Raw genomic sequence first — 24,849 nt, 5'->3', positions numbered from 1 at the left:
CGGCCAGCTCAAGGAAGAGTCTTGGTGGTTTCAAACTTCTTCCAATTCAGAATGATGGAGGCCATTGTGGTCTTCGGGGATCTTCAATGCTGCAGTTAACCCACTGTTTCGAGGCCATCATTGTAAATAAGAATTTGTTCTTAACTGACTTGCCTAGTTAAATAAAGATTAAATAAAAATAAACTATAAAAAAAAAAAAATATGTTCCGGGTAGCCTCAGAGAATAATATCAATTTATACGCTGATTCGGTGAGTGAGTTTATAAGGAACTGCATAGGAGATGATGATGTGAATATCATTAATGTGTTGACTGTTATTTTATCAAATCAATGAACTATGTTTAATTATTACGTGATTAAATTAATCATGTAACAATTAACTCATTAGCAATCTTGGGGCACTACAGGAAAAGTTATTTAACAAGTTACTATCTCCCAACTTAAACTCTAAAGATACAAATCTCTTACATCAATCACAGTCAATTATTAATCATTACCTCATCAGTCTCATTCTGAACGTCGCACAATTCTTGGATATCTGCACGAACCCTAACCTAAACGTATAAATCAGTAATACACAAAATGGCTTAATTATGTATTTACATACTCACTAAATAATCACACAGAAATACATAAACACAGTATAGGCTGAATTGATTATTAACATAATGAAATGAAAAGTCCCTAGTGGACTAACCCGATATGGCGGATAGTTACACAATGGAGAGGGGGTGGGGACAGATAAAGGTTGGGAAAGACATAAGGGGACCCATCATACATACAGTTGAAAAACTATGATCATGGGAATGTGAATACTTCGCACAAGAATGACCACTCATTCGAAAAGAAATGCAATGTACACTACCGTTCAAAAGTTTGAGGTCACTTAGAAATGTCTTTGTTTTTGAAAGAAAAGCTATTTTTTGTCCTTTAATAACATAAAATGATCAGAAATACAGCGTAGACATTGTTAATATTGTAAATGACTACTGTAACTGGAAATGGCAGATATTTTATGGAATATCTACATATGCGTACAGAGGCCCAATATAAAAAAAACTATCGGCCTATATCGAATCTCCCATTCCTCTCAAAGATTTTTAGAAAAAGCTGTCACTGCCTTCCTGAAGACAAACAATGTATACGAAACGCTTATGTCTGGTTTTAGACCCCCTCATAGCACTGAGACTGCACTTGTGTAGGTGGTAAATTACCTTTTAATGGCATCTGTCCTCGTGCTCCTACACTTTAGTGCTGCTTTTGATACCATCGATCACTATATTCTTTTGGAGAGATTGGAAATCCAAATTGGTCTACACGGACAAGTTCTGGCCTGGTTTAGATCTTATCTGTCGGAAATATATCAGTTTGTCTCTGTGGATGGTTTGTCAAATCAACTGTAAATTTCAGTGTTCCTCAAGGTTCTGTTTTGGGACCACTATTGTTTTCACTATATATTTTACCTCTTGGTGATGTAATTCGGAAACATAATCTTAACTTTCACTGCTATGCGGATGACACACAGCTGTACATTTCAATGAAACATGGTGAAGCCCCAAAATTGCCCTCGCTGGAAGCCAGTGTTTCAGACTTAAGGAAGTGAATGGCTGCAAACATTCTACTTTTAAACTCGAACAAAACAGAGATGCTTGTTCTAGGTCCCAAGAAACAAAGAGATATTCTTTTAAATCTGACAATTAATCTTAATGGTTGTACCGTTGTCTCAAATGAAACTGTGAAGGACCTCGGCATTACTCTGGACCCTGATCTCTCTTTTGACTAACTAACATATCAAGACTGTTTCAAGGACAGCTTTTTTCCATCTACGTAACATTGCAAAAAATCTGAAACTTTCTGTCCAAATATGATGCAGAAAATGCTTTTGTCACTTCTAGGTTAGACTACTGCAATGATCTACTTTCCGGCTACCCGGATAAATCACTACATAAACTTCAGTTAGTGCTAAACACAGCTGCTAGAATCCTGACAAGAACCAAAAAATGTGATCATATTACTCCAGTGCTAGCCTCTCAACACTGGCTTCCTGTTAAGGCAAGGGCTGATTTCAAGGTTTTACTGCTAACCTACAAAGCATTACAATGGCTTGCTCCTACCTATCTTTCCGATTTGGTCCTGCAGTACATACCTACACGTACACTACGTTCACAAGATGCAGGCCTCCTTATTGTCCCTAGAATACCTAAGCAAACAGCTGGAGACAGGGTTTTCTCTAATAGAGCTCCATTTTTATGGAATGGTCTGCCTACTCATGTGAGAGACGCAGACTCTGACTCAACCTTTAAGTCTTTATTGAAGATCTCTTCAGTAGGTCCTATGATTGAGTGTAGTCTGACCCAGGAGTGTGAAGGTGAATGGAAAGGCACTGGAACAACGAATCGCCCTTGCTGTCTCTGATAGGATACCTGTCTCTGATAAGATAGGTAGGAGCAAGCCCATGTAATGCTTTGTAGGTTAGCAGTAAACCCTCTCTCCACTGCGATTCTCTGCCTCTAACCCTATTATTGGGGGCTGAGTCACTGGCTTACTGGTGCTCTTCCATGCCGTCCCTAGGAGGGGTGCATCACTTGAGTGGGTTGAGTCACAGCCCCTTGGGTTGTGCGGTGGCGGAGATCTTTGTAGGCTATACTTGGCCTTGTCTCAGGATGGTAGGTTGGTGGTTGAAGATAGTGGTGTGGGGGCTGTGCTTAGCAAAGTGGGTGGGGTTATATCCTGCCTGTTTGGCCCTGTCCGAGGGCATCGTCGGATGGGGCCACAGTGTCTCCTAACCCTTCCTGTCTCAGCCTCCAGTAGTTTATGTGTCGGGGGGCTAGGGTCAGTTTGTTATATCTGGAGTATTTCTCTCTCTCTAAGGACCTGAGACCTAGGACCATGCCTCAGGACTACATGGCCTGATGACTCCTTGCTGTCCCCAGTCCACCTGGCCGTGCTGCTGCTCCAGTTTCAACTGTTCTGCCTGTGGCTATGGAACTTTGACCTGTTCACCGGACGTGCTACCTGTCCCAGACCTTCTGTTTTCAACTCTCTAGAGACTGCAGAATAGATACTCAGAATGTGATCGGCTACGAAAAGCCAACTGACATTTACTCCTGAGGTGCTGACCTGTTGCACCCTCGACAACCACTGTGATTATTATTATTTGACCCTGTTGGTTATCTATGAACCTTTGATCATCTTGGCCATGTTCTGTTATAATCTCCACCAGGCACAGCCAGAAGAGGACTGGCCACCCATCATAGCCTGGTTCCTCTCTAGGTTTCTTCCTTGGTTCTGGCCTTTCTAGGGAGTTTTTCTTAGCCACTGTGCTTCTACACCTGCATTGCTTGCTGTTTGGGGTTTTAGGCTGGGTTTATATACAGCACTTTGAGATATCAGCTGATGTAAGAAGGGCTTTACAAGTAGATTTGATTGGATTATAAGCAACCATCACTCCTTTGGCATGTTGTGTTAGCTAATCCAATTTAATCATTTTAAAAGGCTAATTGATCATTACAAAACCATTTAGCAAAGCTGAAAACTGTTGTCCTAATTAAAGAAGAAATAAAACTGGCCTTCTATAGACTAGTTGAGTATCTGGAGCATCAGTATTTGTGGGTTCGTTTGCAGGCTCTAAGTGGCCAGAAACAGACTTTCTTCCGAAGCTCATCAGTCTATTCTGTTTCTGAGAAATTAAGGCTATTTCATGTGATAAATTGCCAAGAAACTGAAGATCTTGTATAACGATGTATACTACTCCCTTTCACAGAACAGCGCAAACTGTCTCTAACCAGAATAGAAATAGGAGTGGGAGGCCCCGGTGCACAACTGAGCAAGAGGACAAGTACATTAGAGTGTCTAGTTTGAGAAACAGATGCCCCACAAGTCCTCAACTGGCAGGTTCATTAAATAGTACCCGCAAAACACCAGTCTCAATGGCGAAGAGGCGACTCCGAGATGCTGGCCTTCTAGGCAGAGTTAAAAATAATAAGCCACATCCAAGACTGGCCAATGAAAATGTAAGATTAAGATGGGCAAAATAACAGACACAAGACAGAGGAAGATTGGATTTTTTTTATGGACAGATAAATCTAGGTGCTCACAAAGGTGCTCACAAAGAAGAACATTCGTGATACGCAGAAAAAATAAAAAGATGCTGGAGGATTGCTTGATGCCATCTGTCAAGCATGGTGGAGGCAATGTGATGGTCTGGGGGTGCTTTGGTGGTGGTAAAGTGGGAGATTTGTACAGGGTAAAGGGATCTTGAAGAAGGAAGGCTATCACTTAATTTTGCAACGCCCTGTGGACGGCACTTAATTGGAGCCAATTTCCTCCTACAACAGGACAATGACCCAAAGCACAGCTCTAAACTATGCAATAACTATTTAGGGAAGAAGCAGTCAGCTGGTATTCTGTCTATAATGGAATGGCTAGCACATTCACCGGATTATAACCTTATTGAGCTGTTGTGGAAGCAGCTAGACCGTATGTTACGTAAGAAGTGCCCACCAAGCCAATCAAACTTGTGGGAGGTGGTTCAGGAAGCATGGGGTGAAATCTCTTCAGATTACCTCAACAAATTGACAACTAGAGTGCCAAATTTCTGCAATGCTGTAATTGCTGCAAATGGAGGATTCTTTGACGAGGACAATTATTGTTTAAATTAAAAATCATTATTTACGTCTTGACTATATTTCCTATTAATTTTGCAACTCATTTCATGTATCTTTTCATGGAAAACAAGGACATTTCTGAGTGACGCCAAACTTTTGAAAGGTAGTGAATATATTTACGCTTGTATGTCTTTGTCGTCTCTGTCTGTTGAAACCACTCGATCTGTCAATGGTGAGTTCGATGCAAGTCTCTGGTTGTCCACCAGAAGTCACAATATCCTTACAAGTTGTAGTAAGCTTCTTTGTCTCTGAGTGTTCGTTAGACTGGTTCCTTCAGCAGTACCCACGCGATTGTCCTCGGTCAAGTTTACAAGGCAACCGGTATTTAAACAGTTGCAGACGGAATGTTCCAGTATAGTCCCTATCCTCTTCGCTTGAGAGTTCCAGAGGGTCACACTATTTTCTGGTTTTGTAGTGTTAAACCATTTTTTATGTATTCAGCTCGCGCTGCACGTAGACTGGTCTCAATGGTTGATTATTCGGGTTAGAACTAGGACCACTTTACATACCGGTAGCAACCCAGAATGTTTTGGTCTGATATGTTAATTCTTCAGCAAGTCATTTTAAGCACTCACCTTGGAGGGCGGTTTCATCACGTTGCCACAATTTCGGCGGTCACGTGGGCGTGGTTACTGACTTGGCAAAAGCTTATATGAAAAACAATTATCTGAGTTAGATGGCTAAAATCACATTTCATCTTCACAAAAATATTCTTAATCACATAAGTTTTACAACATTTAGATGCAACCCTGGTAAGTCGTACGTATCTACTTTCAGAGTACATTTATCTTGTTATACTGTCCTTAACTACTTGGTGACTGGGGGGCAGTATTGCATGAATATTCAATTTTACAATAAATCTGTAAGATAACAAAATGTGGAAAAAGTCAAGTGGTCTGAATAATTCCTGAATGCACTGTATGTAGTGGTGTAATAATGTTATAGCATGTACTGTTTTATCTTGTGTTTTATGTGTAATGTAAGTGCATTAATGTGTTCGGACCCCAGGAAGAAAGGAAAGGGAAAGGGGGATATCTAGTCAGATGTTCAACTGAATGCCTTCAACTGAAATGTGTCTTCCTCTTTTAACCCAACCCCTCTGAGAAGCTGCTGCCAATAACCCGGACAGACATAGTACAAATCATACAGTAAAACACCCCAGTTCCACAACAGAGACTGTTAAGGCAGGATAAGAGGGACAGAGAGAACACTGTCACTCACAAAGCCAGATATGCATAGTCTGAGATGCTTCATGCCCAGGATCCTGCACAGCGAGCCAATAACCAACCCAGACAGACACACACTTCATAGTCATATACCCCAGGCACAGGTTGTTGGAGATAAATGCAGGCCCAGGTAGGACAAGAGGACATAGAGAGCACCATCACTAAGCTAGACAGACATACAAACAGACAGACACACACACTGTGAGCCATAACCTACGCCGGTAACCTGGACAAAGGAGGTCATAACCAAACTCATACGATACCCCTCACTGAAAGCTACCCCAGCTATTTCCACATAGATTTTTTTTTTACCCCAGCAAAAATATCTATTTCATACATATTATGCGAATACACACTCAAGCATTTAGCTCAGATTCCTCTCCTCATCTGGGCTGTGTCCCACTACTGTAGTGCCATTCGGGACACACCCCTGCTGTTTTCTAATTGTGAGCACTGATAAGCACCGGTAACCTTGTTGTTGATCAAATAGAGCCTGTGGTATATATAGGGTCAGATCCGAACAACTACAGACACACCTGAACGAGAACGAACGACGCTGGCGGCGAGAGCAATCAGTGGCAAGCACCGTTAGAGCTAACGAGCAGCTTAGCGCAAGGAAGAGAGGGAATAGAGACAGAAGGAGAGAGGAAGATTGAGTGAATGAGAGAAAGAGAGAGAGGGAAAGCCTTGTAGCTAGGAATCTAAATTAAAGTAGTGGGTTTTTAGTGTTGCATCAGGGACGTGAGGCAGCGGCAAACCTCTTTGATTGGATCAATATTTCCCCTCCGCCATGGGGCTCTCTCTGTCGGCAAAATGTATCTGAATTAATTTGAAGGTAGATGAGCCAAAGCTTAGTAGGTGGTAACTACTTTCCTGTCTCCCATTAAGAATGTTAGCTTGCATCCCAAATGGCACCCTATTCCCTTTATCGTGCACTACTTTTGACCAGGTAAGCGGTAGTGCATTATATAGAGAATTGGGTGCCATTTGAGATGCCTGCTTTGCAAGTAATCCTCAAGGGTAAACAGAACAATGATAAAAAATGTTTACCTTATTGACCTTTTCTCATCAAAACTGTTGTATTGAACTGTTTTGCTCTCAGAGTGCATTAAAACTCAGTTCAATTGTCTGTTTAAATATTTTGAGGCAACACTCGTTTGTGTATAAAATCATATGTGTTCAGATTACTGATAACTGCTCTGAGTGCGAATCTTAAGGTTGGTCAGGGCAAATCTTTGTGAAAGATTCAATAGATTTAGACAATAGTAATAATAATAATAGACAGCCTAATGTGGAGCTGTTTTCCTTTGGCGGTAGAGGTGAGGCCTTGAAGACCTTGAATGCAATCAATTCAGCATTGGTAGTAATAAAACAGTTAAACAAACATAGGATGAATTTAACTAAATCAATTCAAATCAATTGAATAAAATAATCACACAAAAGCCATTGTGTTATGAAAAGAGAACTATGGAATACGCATACAAAAACAAAACAGAACAATAATGGATGATTGCTAAAAAACCCATCCTGAACAAAGAATATGGAGAAAATACATAGAAGAGCCACAAATTACTTTGATTTACTCCTAGTTACCTTCTAAGTAGCACATTATGAGAATTTGGTCATAGCCATAGAAGGGTATTATACTGTTGTGCTGAGTCACATTCTGCACACATCCTGGTTCCTGTTTGGAGGCTGGTGGCTCTGGCCCTCCACGGCTTTAAACTTCTTGTATTCATAGTAATAAAACTTTCCTATTCAATTATAGCCTCTTAAAGGACAGGGCAGATCCTTGTCGATCAAGACAATTACAGGAAGAAAAAGAGAGACAAAAGATAGTGTAATTGCATCACTTTAATGTCGTAGACTTTGGGGGTTATAATTAAAGGACACTTTTACCTGGTTGTAATCTGACATCTCTATAACTAGAAACCAGTTTACTAAATTTGCCGACTGGGTATGATGGTTCACTGACCTTGGTTCAAATAGTGGAAAGGACATTGTCAAAGCATATATAGTAAATTAGAAATAGTTAGTGATTGAAAATGGGGCATTCCAAGGGAGAGAACCCATTAACAGTGTATTTTTTCCTTACAGTGGCACATACTCATTAAACCGTATCAATCTTTCCTGAGCAACTAGCTCAGCAGTCGTTTGCCTTGCATTCCATTGCGAGCCTGGTTTGATCTCTTTATTATTGGAGGGAATCAATGGACGTGAAGCAACACATTTCAAATAAGCGGGACCAAGGAAGGAAGGAAGCCAGGGGGAAATACATACCTCTTTTTTACTTTTCGCACCTCCGATTTCCAATTTGCTGAGCAATAATGTGAAATGAAAAAGAATCCTCGCCAAGTGAATGTAATTCAAATCTTGACAGAGACAAATGTCTATTAGGTGCCTTACAATGTTCAAACGATGACAGCTGGGGTGTCTCAAGGTCTCGGGGTAGCTAGATCTCTTGACTGAAGATAATGAAAATAAAGAAAAAAGGAGGGAAAACGGAAAAGCGGAACAAGGAGAAGTCTTGTTCTGCTGTCAAGTGCCTCTGGGGTTAGCTGCTCTAGCTGCCTACCTTGTGTGTGTTCGAAATTCATTCCAATCTATTCCGCCAAATATATTACCTGGGTTCGGCTTCAAAACAAAACTACTACTACTACTTCCTTTCGGAGTGCCGAATTATGTCTGAGGTCGTTGAGAATAACAGCGACCACATCAGTTTCAGAGCCCCAGTGAGAGGATTGAACTCTAAACCTTATAGCTTTTGATTTTACCCTCATAATCCAAGCAGTGACAAATCAGCTCATAGTAGCAGAAAAGACCGGAAATGACAAAGTTTGTTAAAATTCGCTAATTGTACACTTTCTGGTCTTCTACTCTATATCCTATCAAACCGATGGCGATGTATATCAATTTCCCTGTCTGCTTATTCCATGTGATTAATCTTGAAAGCAGGTCCTATTGGCTCTTGATTTATTAGCCCATTAGCGGCTCAATTTGATAGTCTGTTAATGCTAGTCATCCTGCATCTCTCTCGGAGTGGGAGCCATTCGTATACAGCTACGTCTCTGACATCAACTCATTAGGCCCGAGCACTCATTGAGTTGGACTTGATTACATCTGAGAGGTAGTCGGTCAATTAACGATGACAAAACGGGAGCCATTGATTGGGCGGAAACTTGCCGGGTGATAATGGTTTTTAGGGATAAACATCACTGTGAGTGGGTGTGTGTGTGACGCCATCATAGCTAGACTTGAGGGTCCAATTTGTGCTCTATGCCATGGGGAAGTATTGCTACTCCATTAGAGAAAGCCTTGGAAGAGAATCAGCACACCCACACCAGATCCTCTTATTTAAGAGATAAGAGGAATGATGAGTCTCCACCATTACTAAGGCTGAATTAAAGAGCTTTAACATAGCTGAAGTACACTTCAATAATCAGGAAATGGAAAAACCATCAAATACTATTATAACGTTGTTTAAAACTAGAGTGTTGTCCGGAGCAACATAGACTATGTTGTAAATCATGCCATTTCAAGCAAACTAAGAAGTGTATAACTTTGCACTTTAATGCTTGAATTGCATGTAATATTATAATATCTACTCTATAATGTCATTTTAAACATTCTCCATGCAGTTACAAGACATAATTGCCTTGACCAAAAGTTCACACTTTATCCCAGTGCATTTACAATGTTCCGTTTATACGGTATACTACATCTCTTCCACATCCAAGACCAAAGGTCACAGAAACATTAGACACAGACGTTCAGGCACTTTCTCTCCTTAACCACTCTCCAACAATTCGTCTAGAATGATGACTCATGAAAAGGCCCCGAGATCTGGCCTGCACGCAACTCCAAAATGGCGAGCCCAAACGAAGCGTTACCGCCGAACACACTTTTAAAGAGCAAAGTACCCTCGTTGCCGCTAGGGTTGTGGAACGAAATGGGGCCGGTTAGTTGGGCTCGATGGTGTGGTGATTGCTGTAAAGCACAGCCAAAAGTGTTCCTGGGAAGGGAGAGTGATAGGGCCTAGAATCAGCCACTTGTTAAATCACAAAGCTCAAATGGCTCAAAATGGCCGCCTAAATGGGACGCCTGACAACCAAACGACTGTAATCATAGTGACTTGACATGGTCTGTCCTTTCGGAGAGTTTCTGTCATATTCAGAGGCTCCAGCAGGGATTATTGCCTAGAAATGTTAGAGAAAGTATGGAGCCCCTTGGGGGTCATGGCGGAGAAGAAATTAAACAGCCAGGTTCATCTGTTCCCTCTGTTAATCTGTTCCCTTTGATTTTGTATTTGTCCCCTCTTCTTTTTATGTAAGCTATCATGACGGTCCCACGTGGCCAACAACATATTGCAGCCTAAATGCTTCAAATGGTGGTGATCAATGACCATTCAATAGCTTATTTTCATTTGCCTCCAAATCATAAGGGCATATTAGTAAAGGGGCATTTAAAACCACTCAAGGTGCAAATATGGTGCAATGATGCACTCTCACCCCGAGGCAGGAATTCTGTCTGGCTCTGCTTCATGACCTTAGCTGTTCTATATCTATATTCTATATTATGTTCTTTCACAACCTACTCTAGCCTGGCAATTAGCTAATTTCCAGGTGAATGTATTGTCATTGCAACAAAGCAAATAGCTATCAGTTTTAGTTATGAAGAAAGAGCCATCTATCTGTGCCTGGTTGGCTACGTCACACAATACACACCTGCCTAGCGCAGGGATGAGAGCGCATAACTGCACATTTTACCCCCGAAGCCTCTTGGAATTTGATGCACAATAAATTTGCATGCCTTTCCTTTCTGCCTCAGATGAGTCATATGCACAACTGTAAACAACATAAACACATCCAGGTGCTTGGATGCACCATGTTTTACTGGACTTATATATGGCCCGAACTTTATGTATGAGGGGTAAGCACACAAAATTGACAACTGTTCATGTTGTCCAAGTTGAATAAATACGAGTTTGCACAAAGTGTAAACATACAGTACCAGTCAAAAGTTTGGACACAACCACTCATTCAGGGGAATTTTCTACATCGTAGAATAATAGTGAAGGCATCAAAACTATGAAGAAACACATATGGAATCATGTAGTAACCAACATTTTTTTAAACTAATCAAAATATGTTTTATATTTCAGATTCTTCAAAGTAGCCACCCTTTGCATTGATGACAGTGTTGCACACTCTTGGCATTCTCTCAACCAGCTTCACCTGGAATGCTTTTCCAACAGTCTTGAAGGAGTTCCCACATATGTTGAGCACTTGTTGACTGTTTTTCCTTCACTCTGCGGTCCAACTCATCCCAAACCATCTCAATTGGGTTGAGGTCAGGTGATTGTGGAGGCCAGGTCATCTGATGCAGCACTCCATCACCCTCCTTCTTGGTCAAATAGCCCTTACACAGCCTGGAGGTGTGTTGGGTCATTGTCCTGTTGAAAAACAAATGATAGCCCCACTAAGCACAAACCAGCGTAACGCTGCAGAATGCTCTGGTAGCCATGCTGGTTAAGTGTGCCTTGAATTTGAATTTGAGGACAGCGGAGTCAATCACCACCTTCCGGAGACACCTGAAACCCCACCTCTTTAAGGAATACCTAGGATAGGATAAAGTAATCCTTCTCACCCCCCTTAAAATATTTAGATGCACTATTGTAAAGTGGCTGTTCCACTGGATGTCATAAGGTGAATGCACCAATTTGTAACTCGCTCTGGATAAGAGCGTCTGCTAAATGACTTAAATGTAAAATGTAATGTAATTTTTAATTAATCACAGACAGCAGCAAGGCACCCCCACCATCACACCTCCTCTTCCATGCTTCACAGTGGGACCCACACATGCAGAGATCATCTGTTCACCTACTCTGCTTCTCACAAAGACACAGCGGTTAGAACCAAACATCTCAAAGTTATGTCCATTGCTCATATTTCATGTCCCAAGCAAGTATCTTCTTCTTATTGGTGTCCTTTAGTAGTGGTTTCTTTGTAACAATTTGACCACGAAGGCCTGATTCATGTAGTCTCCACTGAACAGTTGATGTTGAAATTTGTCTGTTACTTGAATTCTGTGAAGCATTTATTTGGGCTGTAATATCTGAGGCTGGTAACTCTAATAACTTATCCTCTGCAGCAGAGGTAACTCTGGGTCTTCCTTTCCTGTGGTGGTCCTCATGAGAGCCAGTTTCATTATAGAGCTTGATGGTTTTTGCACTTGAAGAAAAGCTCAAAGTTCTTGAAATCGACTGACTTTCATGTCTTAATTAAAGTAATGATGAACTGTCTTTTCTATTTTCTTATTTGAGCTGTTCTTGTCATAATATGAACTTGGTCTGTTACCAAATAGGGCTTCTGTATGCCACCCCATACCATGTCACAACACAACTGATTGGCTCAAACGCATTAAGAAGGAAATAAATTCCACTAATTCACTTTTAAAAAGGCACACCTGTTAATTGAAATGCATTCCAGGTGACTACCTCATGAAGCTGGTTGAGAGAATGCCAAGAGTGTGCAATGCTGTCATCAAGGCAAAGAGTGACTACTTTGAAGAATCTCAAATATATATATATTTACACTTTTTTGGCTACTACATGATTCCATATGTGCTATTTCATAGTTTTGATGTCTTCACTATGATCATACAATGTAGAAAATAGTAAAAAAATAAATAAAGAAAAACCCTTGAATGAGAAGGTGTGTCCAAACTTTTGACTGGTACTGTCCATCATTCAGTTATGACTGAAATTACTTTGGTTAATTGAGGGGGTTTTCACACCCGTTACCTATTATTTGCCCTTATGATTTGGAGGCATATGAAAACACTGAAACTGGAAATAAGCTATTAAATGTTAAGTAATCATCACCATTTGAAACATGTAATTTACTAAATATAATGATATATATGTATATACGCTATATATATATATATGCTGCCATATGTTTTCGGCAAGTAGGAACAACATATTAGTCGACACAAGAAGAACATGGAACAAATAAAACATCTGAGGGAATGGATAAAAAAAAACTAGGGAACGGATTTGCCTGCCAGTCTTTTTTTTCTCCACCATGATCCCCTAAGTGGCTCCGTAAGAAAGTAGACATTTTCACAGCATTTCTAGGCTGCTTCCCCAACATAGTTAATTTCCAAACTGAAATTACTCTTGATGAAAAAATGTATTGCAACTGTGTTGAGTGTTTTGTATGTACATGCTTGTGAGTTTTTTTTTTTTTTCTTGGGGGTAGGACGTGTTCAAGATGATTGGCTGTACATCACCTTGTCTTGTTTTCCCCTGAAAAAAAAAACGGAATTCATGAGAGCTGCAGTTACATTAATGGGCATAATAGCAACAGTAGCGTTGTACTACAATAGTTTAAGCATGCATATGTTGTATTCTTCCAAATTCAAGGGGAATATTTTAGAAGTTTACATTACCAGTGAAGAGTGGTTCAACTTACAACTTTAATGATCCTTTATAGGTGTTATAAGGAGCACATAGTTTGCGGGCGTTTCTTTTATGTTCTTCTCAATGTAATTAAACCAGCACCACTGGTGTGTGTTAGAATGATTACCTCTTTGGTAACTTTAAACAGAGACAAACACTCGCCATATCATTCAACATACAAAACGTTCCGTTCCATTCACATCCATCAGGCCATATGATAAACACATAGGGGGCATAAAACCAAGATGGATGCCAAAAATCCCACAGAAGGTAGATCATTCAAAAAGACACAGCCGGGAAGAGACAGGATTTAGGAGGGAAATAGGGAAGACTCTATAGTGATTCAGGAGGTCTAAAGTGAGTGGTGCTATGATTTAAGAAGGATAGAGGGAAAGGAACCACGGGCAGAGTGGCAATCAATGACGTTTTTCAAAGGGGAGTTCATGGATGGAAAAAAAGTACAGGACAGGGGAGGTGTTGTGGCAGTTCATTGCAAGACAATCTAGGAGAGAGAATGAAAGGGAGGAGGGGTGGAAAAAAGAAAAGCAACCATTTCAGACCCAGGGAATGCATAATGCACAAAGAGGGAGAATTGAATAGAGATTGTTTAGAAAAGAAACACAGAGCAGCATATCAGATACACTGCAGGTAGGCATCTTAATGTTGTCACTACAATATCAAAAGTCAAACAATTTGGATGTGTTCAGTGGAGGGAACTATTCAGAAGGTTGCAGTAATAAATATAATGAATAGAGCTGTCACGAATCCCTATTCAACAGACAACCATATATATTCTACATAATACATTTATCTTATTTTTCTTTAACATTTCAACCTCCTGAATAGACATTTACATTTACATTTAAGTCATTTAGCAGACGCTCTTATCCAGAGCGACTTACAAATTGGACCCCACGGATGGCGATTAATGACGAATACTGACAGGTGACAGGACTCCATTGTCATTGGTCAATTTTGGCCACTCCTTTCCCCCTCATTGGACACTTCAACAGGAAATAAACTGGGATTAAAAGTAAACGATTTGTTGTTGTTCTTTTGCCCCCGGTCTCTCTCACCCTCTGTTTGCTATAGAGAGGAGACAGCCATTCAAAGTGACTCGGCTTCAGCACTGTGTTCGCAGCCTTGTTTTCCATTTAAGGAGCAGCGCACACACACACACACACACACACACACACACACACACACACACACACACACACACACACACACACACACACACACACACACACACACACACACACACACACACACACACACACACGGGCAGTTTAGCCACTCCAGTAATGAGAGAGGCAAACAGTCGCTCCTTCGTGAGCAGCAGCAGAAATAACCTAAGCAACAAAAAGAATCAGGCTCCACAGGGGGGCATATATATGGAAGTGGTGATTCACTGTAAACTGTTCCCTTTGTAATGGTTTGTGTATGTGTGTGTTCTTACATAAAACTCTGGGGACTGTTTGATAATGATAAGCATCCTACAGTCGGCCTCTTCTCTCCCAGGAACATTGAGAGGCCCAAACAGATATGCTTATCAAACAGCATGGCCTAATCAAATCAACGCTCTCTGCGTTTGATCCTGCTCCCTTTGCCCACACATAACCCCAATAGAAGATGATTTGAGTGTGTGCTCATAACTCTACAGTAGGTTTACCTGGGTGACTAGGTACAGTACAGTTCCTTCAGAAAGTATTCGGACCCCTTGACTTTTTCCACATTTTGTTACGTTATAGCCTTATTCTACAATTGATTCAGCATTTTTTCCCCTCATCAATCTACACACAATAGCCCATAATGACAAAGCAAAAACAGGTTTTAGAATGTTTTTCCCATTTATAAAAAATGAAAAACTGATATATCACATTTACATAGGTATTCAGACACTTTTCTCAGTACTTTGTTGAAGCAACTTTGGCAGTGATTACAGCATTGAGTCTGTCAGGTTTGATGGGGTGTGTTGCTGCGCATCTATTTTGAGGTCTCTCCAGAGATGTTCGATCGAGTTAAAGTCTGGGATCTGGCTGGAGAGGACATTTAGAGACCTTTCCTGAAGCCACTCTTTCGTTGTCTTGGCTGTGTCATTAGTGTCATTATCCTGTTGGAAGGTGAACCTTCGCCCCAGTCTGAGGTCCTGAGCGCTCTGGAGCAGGTTTTCATCAAGGATCTCTCTGTACTTTGCTCTGTTCATATTTGCCTCGATCCTGACTAGTTTCAGAGTCCCTGCAGCTGAAAAACATCCCCACAGCATGAGTCATTGAGCTGACCAACCAGTGCTCCCGCACATTGGCTAACCGGGCTATCTGCATTGTGTCCCGCCACCCACCAACCGCTAACCCCTATTTTACGCTACTGCTACTATCTGTTCATCATATATGCATAGTTACTTTAACCATATCTACATGTACATACTACCTCAATCAGCCTGACTAACCGGTGTCTGTATGTAGCCGTGTTACTTTTATAGCCTAGCGACTGTATATAGCCTGTCTTTTTACTGTTGTTTTATTTCTTTACTTATCTAATGTTCACCTAATACCTTTTTTGCACTATTAGTTAGAGCCTGTAAGTAAGCATTTCACTGTAAGGTCTACAACTTTGATTTGCTGCCACCACCATGATTGGTGGAGTGCTGCAGAGATGGTGTTCCTCCTGGAAGGTTCTCCCATCTCCACAGAGGAGCTCTAGATCTCTGACAGAGTGACCACCAGGTTCTTGGTCACCTCCCTGACCAAGGCCCTTCTCCGCCAATTGCTATGTAGAGTGTGTGCAAATGTAGAAGAGTAGAGAGAGAGGCAATAAATAAGCCATAGAGGCAAATTCTCAGTTTGGCTGGGCGGCCAGCATTAGGAAGAGTCTTGGTGGTTCCAAACATCTTCCATTTAAGAATGAACTGTGTTCATGGGGACCTCCAATGCTTCAATACATTTTTTTGGTTCCCTTGCCCTGATCTGTGCCTCGACACAATCCTGTCTTGGAGCTCTACGGACAATTCCTTCGACCTCATGGCTTGGTAGTTGCTCTGACATGCAATGTCAAATGTGGGACCTTATATAGACAGGTTTGTACCTTTCCAAATCATGATCAATAAATTGAATTTACCACAGGTGTACTCTAATCAACTTGTAGAAACATCTCAAGGATAGGATGATTCATGGAAACAGGAGGCACCTTGGCTCAATTGCGGAAGCAAAGGAGCTGAATACTTATGTAAATAAGGTATTTCTGTTTTTATTTTTAATACATTTGCAAACATTTCTAAAAACCTGTTTTCGCTTTCTCATTATGGGGTATTGTGTGTAGTTTGCTGAGCATTTTAAAAATATTTTTAAAATCCATTTTAGAATGAGGCTGTAACATTTTTTTTTAAAGTCAAGGGGTCTGAATACTTTCCGAAGGCACTGTATGTCACAGGAGGCTGGTAAGGGGAGGACAGCTCATAATAATGAATGGAATGGAGTAAATGGAATGGTATTAAACACATGGAAACCAGCTGTGTAATGTGTTTGAGACCATTCCATTAATTCCATTCCAGACATTACTATGAGCCCATCCTGCCCATTTAAAGTGTCACCAGCCACCACTAGTATGTGTGTGTGTGTGCGTGCGGGCATCTGTGAGTGTCAATGAATATAAACACAACTTTGTGTCTGTCTGTGTGCAGAACTGTCTTTGTGTGTGTGTTTGTCTAAGGATTTTTGTCAGTATGTGTGCACATGATGGTCTGTGTATGCATGCTTGAACATGCAGGTCCCACAACTGTGTGTACCTATGATGTCGGGTTTCTGGGGCATGAAGAACTGGTAGAAGGTGGGCTCCGAAAGGCCCTTGACGTTGCGAGCTGTGATCTCCACCTCGTAGCGCATGTTCCACTGCAGCGGCTGCAGTAGGGCAAAGTCATGCTGCCCCGACACCAGCTTCGTCATCCACTGCTCCTCCTTGTCCTATGGAGAAGGGTGGACAGAGCAGAGGGAGAGAAGCAAAGAGAGAGAAAGGGGGAGGGGAATATGGAAGGGAGAGAGATAGAGGGTTAGATGGGGAACGGGGTATTGAGGGAGGGAGGGGGAAAGAAGAAAGGATGAGAGAGAGAGAGAGTTAAAGACAGTATGAGAACAAGTATGCTCTTTAAGTTACAGCCTTTGTATACACTTCATCTTTATAAGTTCAAATTCAAATCAAATATAGATCAAAGTACACTACATGGCCAAAAGTAGGTGCACTCCCCTTAAAATGTGTGGATTCAGCTATTTCAGCTACAACCGTTGCTGACAGGTATTTTAAACTTGAGCATGCGATCTCCATAGACAAACACTGACAGTAGAATGGTCTTACGTGTGTGCACAAGTCAGTTTGTCAAAGTTCTGCCCTGGTCAACTGTAAGTGCTGTTATTGTGAAGTGGAAACATCTAGGAGCAACAACGGCTCAGCCGCGAAGTGGTAGGCCACACAAGCTCATCACAACCAAGTTCCAAACTGCCTCTGTAAGCAACGTCAGCACAATAACTGTTTGTTGGGTGCTTCATGAAATTAGTTTCCATGGCTGAGTAGCCGCACACAAGACATCGGCCGGAGTGGTGTAAAACTTGCCACTTTTGGACTCTGGAGCAGTGGAAACACGTTCCCTGGAGTGATGAATCACACTTCACCATCTAGCAGTCCAACAGACACAACTGGGTTTTGCAGATGCCAAGAGATTGCTGCATAGCGCCAAATGTAAAGTTTGGTGGAAGGGGAATAATGGTCTGGGCCTCTTTTTCATTGTTCGGGCTAATCCCCTTAGTTCCAGTGAAGGGAAATCTTAATGCTACAGCATACAATTACATTCCAAACAATTCTGTGCTTACAACTTTATGGCAACAGTTAGGGGGAAGGCCCTTTCCTGTATCTGCCTGACAATGCCCCCGTGCAAAAAGTGAGGTCCATACAGAAATGGTTTGTTGAGATCAGTGTGGAAGAACTTGACTGACCTGCACAGAGCCCTGGACTGAACCCCATGAAACACCTTTTGGCTGAATTGGTACACCGACTGCGAGCCTCACTAATGCTCTTGTGTCTGAATGGAAGCAAGTCCCCTCAGCAATGTTCCAGCATCTAGTGGAAAGCCATTCCAGAAGAGTGGAGGCTGGCAAAGGGGGGGACCAACTCCATATTAATGCCCATGATTTTGGAATGAGATGTTCGACGAGCAGATGTCCACATACTTTTGGCCATGGCCATAACGTAATTACATTGTGAGTGTTCCTAACCTTTATGTTTGTCTGAAAAATCTGAGAAAATATTATTTTGAGCCAGAGTCAAGAACATCGTTGTAATAGATCCAAATCAAATCCAAATCAAATCCAGTTTTATTTGTCACATGCTTAATAAACAACAGGTTTAGACTAACAGTGGTATGCTTTGTTTCTTACTTCTGAGTAAAGCAGAGAGAAAAATGTGTGAGGAGCATGTGTGATGAGTCAAAAGAGTTAGTGCAAGAAGTGTCAATGCTCGTCCAGGTAGCAATTTGGTTAACTATTTAGCAGCCTTATGGCTTGGGGGTAGAAGCTGTTCAGAGTCGTGTTGGTTCCAAACTTAGTGCATCCGTGCCACTTCCTATGCGGTAGCACAGTCTATGACTTCGGTGGCTGGAGTCTTTGTCAATTTTTAGGGCCTTCCTTTGATACCGCATAGTATAGAGTTCCTGGATGGCAGGAAGCTCGGCCCCAGTGATGTACTGGGCCGTAATTACTAACCTCTGTAGAGCCTTGCAGTCGGATGCCAAGTAGTTTCCATAACAACTGGTGATGTAGCCAGTCAAAATGCTCTCATTGGTGCAGTTGTAGATCTGAGGGCCCATGCCAAATCTTTTCAGCCTCCTGAGGGTGGGGAAGAGGCATTGTAGTGCCTTCTTCACAATGTGTTGGTGTGTGTGGACCATGATAGATCCTTAGTGATATGGACACCGAGGAACATGAAGCTCTCGACCCGCTCCACTACAGCCCCATCAATTTGAATGGGGGTGTGAGCATCCCTCCGTTTCCTGTAGTCCACAATCAGCTCCTTTGTCTTGCTGACATTGAGAGAGAGCTTGTTGTCATGGCACCACAATGCCAGGTCTATGACCTCCTCCCTATAGGCTGTCTTATCGTCGTCGGGGATCAGGCCTACCACCGTCATGTCATCTACAAACTTAATGATGGTGTTGGAGTCGTGCGCATCCACGCAGTCATGGATGAATAGGCAGTACAAGAGCGGGAAAATGGATACAAAGAGTGGAATCATGCCATATTTGGACTAAATGCTCAACAAGGTTAGAAAGTTGTTATATCATTTCAACAAAAGACAATAATTTGTCAATTGGACAAATAAAAGTAAACATCTGCTAATTGCACTGTGGATATATTAGACTTCAGAATTGCCTGGGGGGCATACCTATATTTCACTGTACAGCCTTACCTATGGATCAATTAAATAGAGTATCAGTCTACTTAGCGACACCCACAGATCACAACTGTGAAGAGTTTACATAAATAGTAGTGTCACAGCTCTTATTGAGGGAATTTGACGATCCTATTTCATCAATCCACAATCCAAAGGTAAGGCTGTACAATGCAATATGAATGTCCAATAGAATACACATAGTAGGTTGACTGAAGCTTACTATGGCTCATTTCACAGTGGTTTCGGAGTCCTGCAATATGAGATACAACGCTAAAAGTTGTGTTCTGTGGGTGTCACTGAGTAGACCGCACATGAGCTTGGCAAAAGAGGGCATGATTTGTTGACATGTTTTGAAAGGGATTAGTTGGCTTATAGGGCCAGTTGATCTTGAAAAAAACGTTTTTTTTTAAAGAAGATCTTTTCCTTTGTTCAGCACAACAGGAAGGAATGCACAGGAAATGTCGTAGTGATGCCCTACTAAGAATGCAGGTAAAAACACATTTGCAATTCTCATAGCAACCTGAGGGCCCAGGAAAAATATTTTCAGCCTCCTGAGGGGGGAAGAGCCATTGTTAACCATGTTAACTCCTTAGTGATGTGGACACCAAGGAACCTGAAGCTCTCGACCCTCTCCTCTACAGCCCTGTCAATGAGGATGGGGGCATACTTGGCCCTACATGTCTTGTAGTCCACAATCAGCCCTTTCGTCTTGCTGACATTGAGGGAGAGGTTGTTGTTCTGGAAACACACTGCCAGGTCACTGACCTCTTCCCTATAGGCTGTCTCATCGTCTTAAGTGATCAGGCATACACCCGTCATGTCGTCAGCAAACTTAATGATGGTGTTGGAGTTGTGCACGGCCATGCAGTCGTGGGTGAAGAGGGATTACAGGAGGGGACCAAGCACAGACCCCTGAGGGGCCCCTGTGTATGAGGATCAGCGTGGCAGATGGGTTTTTGCCTACCCCCGGATGTGGCAAGCTCTGCCACATCCGATGAGCATCAGAGCCGGTGTAGTACAATTCAATCTTAGTCCTGTATTGACGCTTTGCCTGTTTGATGGTTCGTCGGTGGGCATAGCGGGATTTCTTATAAGCTTCCGGGTTAGAGTCCCGGTCCTTGAAAGCGGCAGCTCTAGCATTTAGCTCAGTGTGGATGCTGCCTGTAATCCATGGCTTCTGGTTGGGGTATGTACGTACGGTCACTGTGGCCGACATCATAAATGCACTTATTGGTGAAGCCAATGACTGATGTGGTGTACTCCTCAATGCCATCGGAGGAATCCCATAACATATTCCAGTCTGTGCTAGAAAAACAGACCTGTAGCTTAGCATCTGCTTCCTCTGACCACTTTTTTATTGATCTAGTCACTGGTGCTTCCTGTCTTAATTTTTGCTTGTAAACAGGAATCAGGAGGATAGAATTATGGTCAGATTTGAAAAATGGAGGGCGAGGGAGAGCTTTGCATGTGTCTCTGTTTGTGGAGTGTAGGTGGTACGGTGTTCTTTGTCCTCTGGTTGCACATTTCACATGCTGATAAAAATTTGGTAAAACGGATGTAAGTTTCCCTGCATTAAAGTCCCTGGCTACTAGGAGCGCCACCTCTGGGTGAGCATTTTCTTGTTTGCTTATGGTGGAATACAGCTCATTCAGTGCTGTCTTAGTGCCAGCCTCTGACTGTGGTGGTATGTAAACAGCTATGAAGAATACAAATGAAAACTCTCTCAGTAGGTAGTGTGGTCTCCAGCTTATCATGAGATATTCTACCTCAGGCGAGCAATAGCTTGAGACTTCCTTAGATATCATGCACCAGCTGTTATTTACAAAAATACATAGTCCGCTGCCCCTTATCTTAACAGATGCTGCCGTTCTATCCTGCCGGTACCATCGTATAATCAGCCAGCTGTATGTTGATATTGTCGTCGTTCAGATGCTACCTGTTTTTAATGTCCTGTTGGTAGTTTAATCTTCCTCGTAACTCGTCGATTTTATTCTCCAAGGACTACACGTTTGCTAGCAGAATGGAGGAAAGTGGGGGTTTATTGGAGTGCCTACAAATTCTCAGAAGGAAGCCCACCCTTTGGCCCCTCTTTCTCCGCCTTTTCTTCACACAGATCCCCGGGATCGGGGCCTGTTCCTGAGGAAGCAGTATATCCTTCGCGTCGGGCTCGTCAGAGTTGTGAAAGGAAAAAGGAATTCTACTAGTCCATGGAGTGTAACGGTTTTCTAGGTCTTGGTGAAGGAGAGTCGGACCAAAACGCAGCGTGTAGATTGCGATCCATGTTTAATCAAACAAACGTAAACACGAAATAACACAAACACTACAAAACAATAAACGTAACGAAAACCGAAACAGCCTATACTTGTCAACTAACACAGCGACAGGAACAAAGACACTAAGGACAATCACCCACGACAAACTCAAAGAATATGGCTGCCTAAATATGGTTCCCAATCAGAGACAACAATAAAAACCTGCCTCTGATTGAGAACCACTCCAGACAGCCATAGACTCTGCTCGATCACCCCACTAGCTACAATCCCACTATATACCAAAACCCACCACAAAACACACCACAATACAAAAACCCCATGCCACACCCTGGCCTGACCCAATACATAAAGATAAACACAAAATACTTCGAACAGGGCGTGACATGGAGAGTAATCTCAGTCCTGATGTCTCCAAGTTATTTTCGATCATAAAACACGGTAGCGGCAACATTATGTACAAAGTAAGTAAAAAAAACAAGTTACAAACAATGCAAATAAACAAACAAAAAAACACAATCGGCTCGGGATACGTAAAACGTATGTCTTCTTCTTTGGCGCCATAAGCCCACAATCTGGTTTGACCTATCTCGGTCCCATGAGGTGTTCCACCATTCATGTGGATTTCTCTTCTCCTGTCGCTCCAAGGCATAGTGATTGGTCTCCTCCATTATGTTTCACACCAGCTCCTCTGTAAGAAACAGCTTGAAGCACTCCGCCTCGGAGGGAGAGTGCAAGCCGGCTTTGCACTCCAGACTGGGACACATCAAAGCCAACTGCAGGGCCAGGAGGGGTGAAATGGCTGGCGGCATTCCAATTACCACAGAGTTCCAGCACCAACAGCATCAGAGGGGGGGCCTTGGACTTCGTCAGTGGGCAAGGAGTCCTCAGATTCAGGGTTCAACAACCAGAAGGTTGGGGGGCGGGCCGCTCCTCACTGTCACAGTATGATTCCTCACTTTCATACTCAGACTCATTGTCAGAATTCACCAAAATCTCCAGAACTTCTGCATTTGTGAGTTGGCTGCTTTTGAAGGACATTGCTAATGCCACAGCTTAGCCTACTAGCTACATACATAAACAACAACACTGAATGGCTCTAAGTGTGTGTCAGTGGTGATGTGATTGGCTGTCTGTGTGGTGATACAGATGATTTGTCTCCACAGATAGTTTGTTTACAAAGCAGGTCAGGTATATTAGCGTGGCAGGTTAGGGCAGGGGTGAGCAACTCCAGTCCTCAAGGGCCTGATTGGTGTCAGACTTTTTCTCCATCCCTAGCAAACACAGCTGATTAATCAAATTGCATTCTAATCTGAAGATCATGATTAGGTGAGCATTGGAGTCAGGTGTGTTAGCTGGAGCTGGGGCAAAACTGACACCAATCAGGCCCTTGAGGACTGGAATTGCTCACCCCTGCCCTAACCTGCCACGCTAATATACCTGACCTGCTTTGTAAACAAACTATCTGTGGAGACAAATCATCTGTATCACCATACAGACAGCCAATCACATCACCACTGACACGCACTTAGAGCCATTCAGTGTTGTTGTTTATGTAACCCCACCCCTGGGTTAGGGGAACTAACCCATCAGGTTAGGTGAATTTAAGTAGGAGTATAAGAGAATAATGTTAAGGTTAACAAAAAAGGTTAGGCTTAGTTACAATGCTAACTGTTGTCCCCGATGTGACCACTAGATTGAGTTGCTGTAGGCCTAGCTACTCCATCTAGTCGCAACTGTAGAAATGCAAGCAAACCATCTGTGACGACAAATCATCAGTATCATAACACCGGCAAGCCCAACTTCGTTTGTGGAAAATTGGTTGTCTGGCGATAATTCAGTCATTTTTATTCACAGTACTGGTGACAAATCATGCATTCCGATTCTTGCATAGATTGAAATGGACACATACAGTGCATTCGGAAAGTATTCAAGCCCCTTGACATTTTCCTTTTTTTTTTTTTTTTTTTTTACAATACAGCCTTATTCTAAATGTTTTTTTTTTAAAGTTATAAATCTACACACAATACCCCATAATGACAGAGTAAAAACTGGTTTTTAGATTTTTTGGCAAATATATAAAAATAAAAAACTGAAAAAACTTATTTACATAAGTATACAGACCCTTTGCTATGAGACTTGAAATTGATCTCAGGTGCATCCTGTTTCCATTGATTATCCTTGAAATGTTTCTGCAACTTGATTGGAGTCCACCTGTAGTAAATTAAATTGATTGGACATGATTTGGAAAGGCACACACATGTCTATATAAGGTCCCACAGTTGACATTGCATGTCAGAGCAGAAACCAAGGCCTGAGGTTAAAGGAATTGTCTGTAGAGCTTGGAGACAGGATTGTGTCGAGGCACAGAACTGGGGAAGGGTACCAAAACATTTCTGCAGCATTGAAGGTCCCCAAGACCACATTGGCTTGCATCATTCTTAAAGGGAAGACATTTGGAACCACTAAGACTCTTCCTAGAGCTGGCTGGTTGGCCAAACTGTAAATGAGAATTTGTTCTCAACTGGCCTACCTGGTATAAAAATCAGGGGTGAAAGGCTTTGTTCAGGATGGTGACCAAGAACCCAATGGTCACTGACAGAGCTCCTCTGTGGAGATTGGAGAACATTCCAGAAGGACAAACATCTCTGCAGCACTCCACCAATTAATGTTTTTATTTATTTAACTAGGAAAGTCAGTTAAGAAAAAAATTATAATTTACAATGATGGCCTACCCCGGCCAACGCTGGGCCAATTGTGCACACCCCTATGGGACTCCCAAACACATAT

General features: G+C 42.1%; 1 protein-coding gene across 3 annotated transcripts in view; it reads right to left on the bottom strand.

Moving 5' to 3' along the window:
* Positions 1 to 24,849, bottom strand: part of LOC118363658 (neural cell adhesion molecule 2-like) — a 393,776-nt gene that overhangs the window by 17,690 nt on the left and 351,237 nt on the right. For all 3 annotated transcript variants that reach the window (XM_035744742.2, XM_035744741.2, XM_035744743.2), the window contains exon 14: positions 17,139 to 17,313. In XM_035744742.2, coding sequence (XP_035600635.1) covers positions 17,139 to 17,313 — 175 coding nt within the window. The remainder of the gene's footprint in view (positions 1 to 17,138; positions 17,314 to 24,849) is intronic.

The sequence above is a fragment of the Oncorhynchus keta genome, chromosome 30 (assembly GCF_023373465.1).
Source record: "Oncorhynchus keta strain PuntledgeMale-10-30-2019 chromosome 30, Oket_V2, whole genome shotgun sequence".
NCBI lineage: Eukaryota > Metazoa > Chordata > Actinopteri > Salmoniformes > Salmonidae > Oncorhynchus > Oncorhynchus keta.
This window is presented reverse-complemented; position numbering and strand designations above follow the sequence as displayed.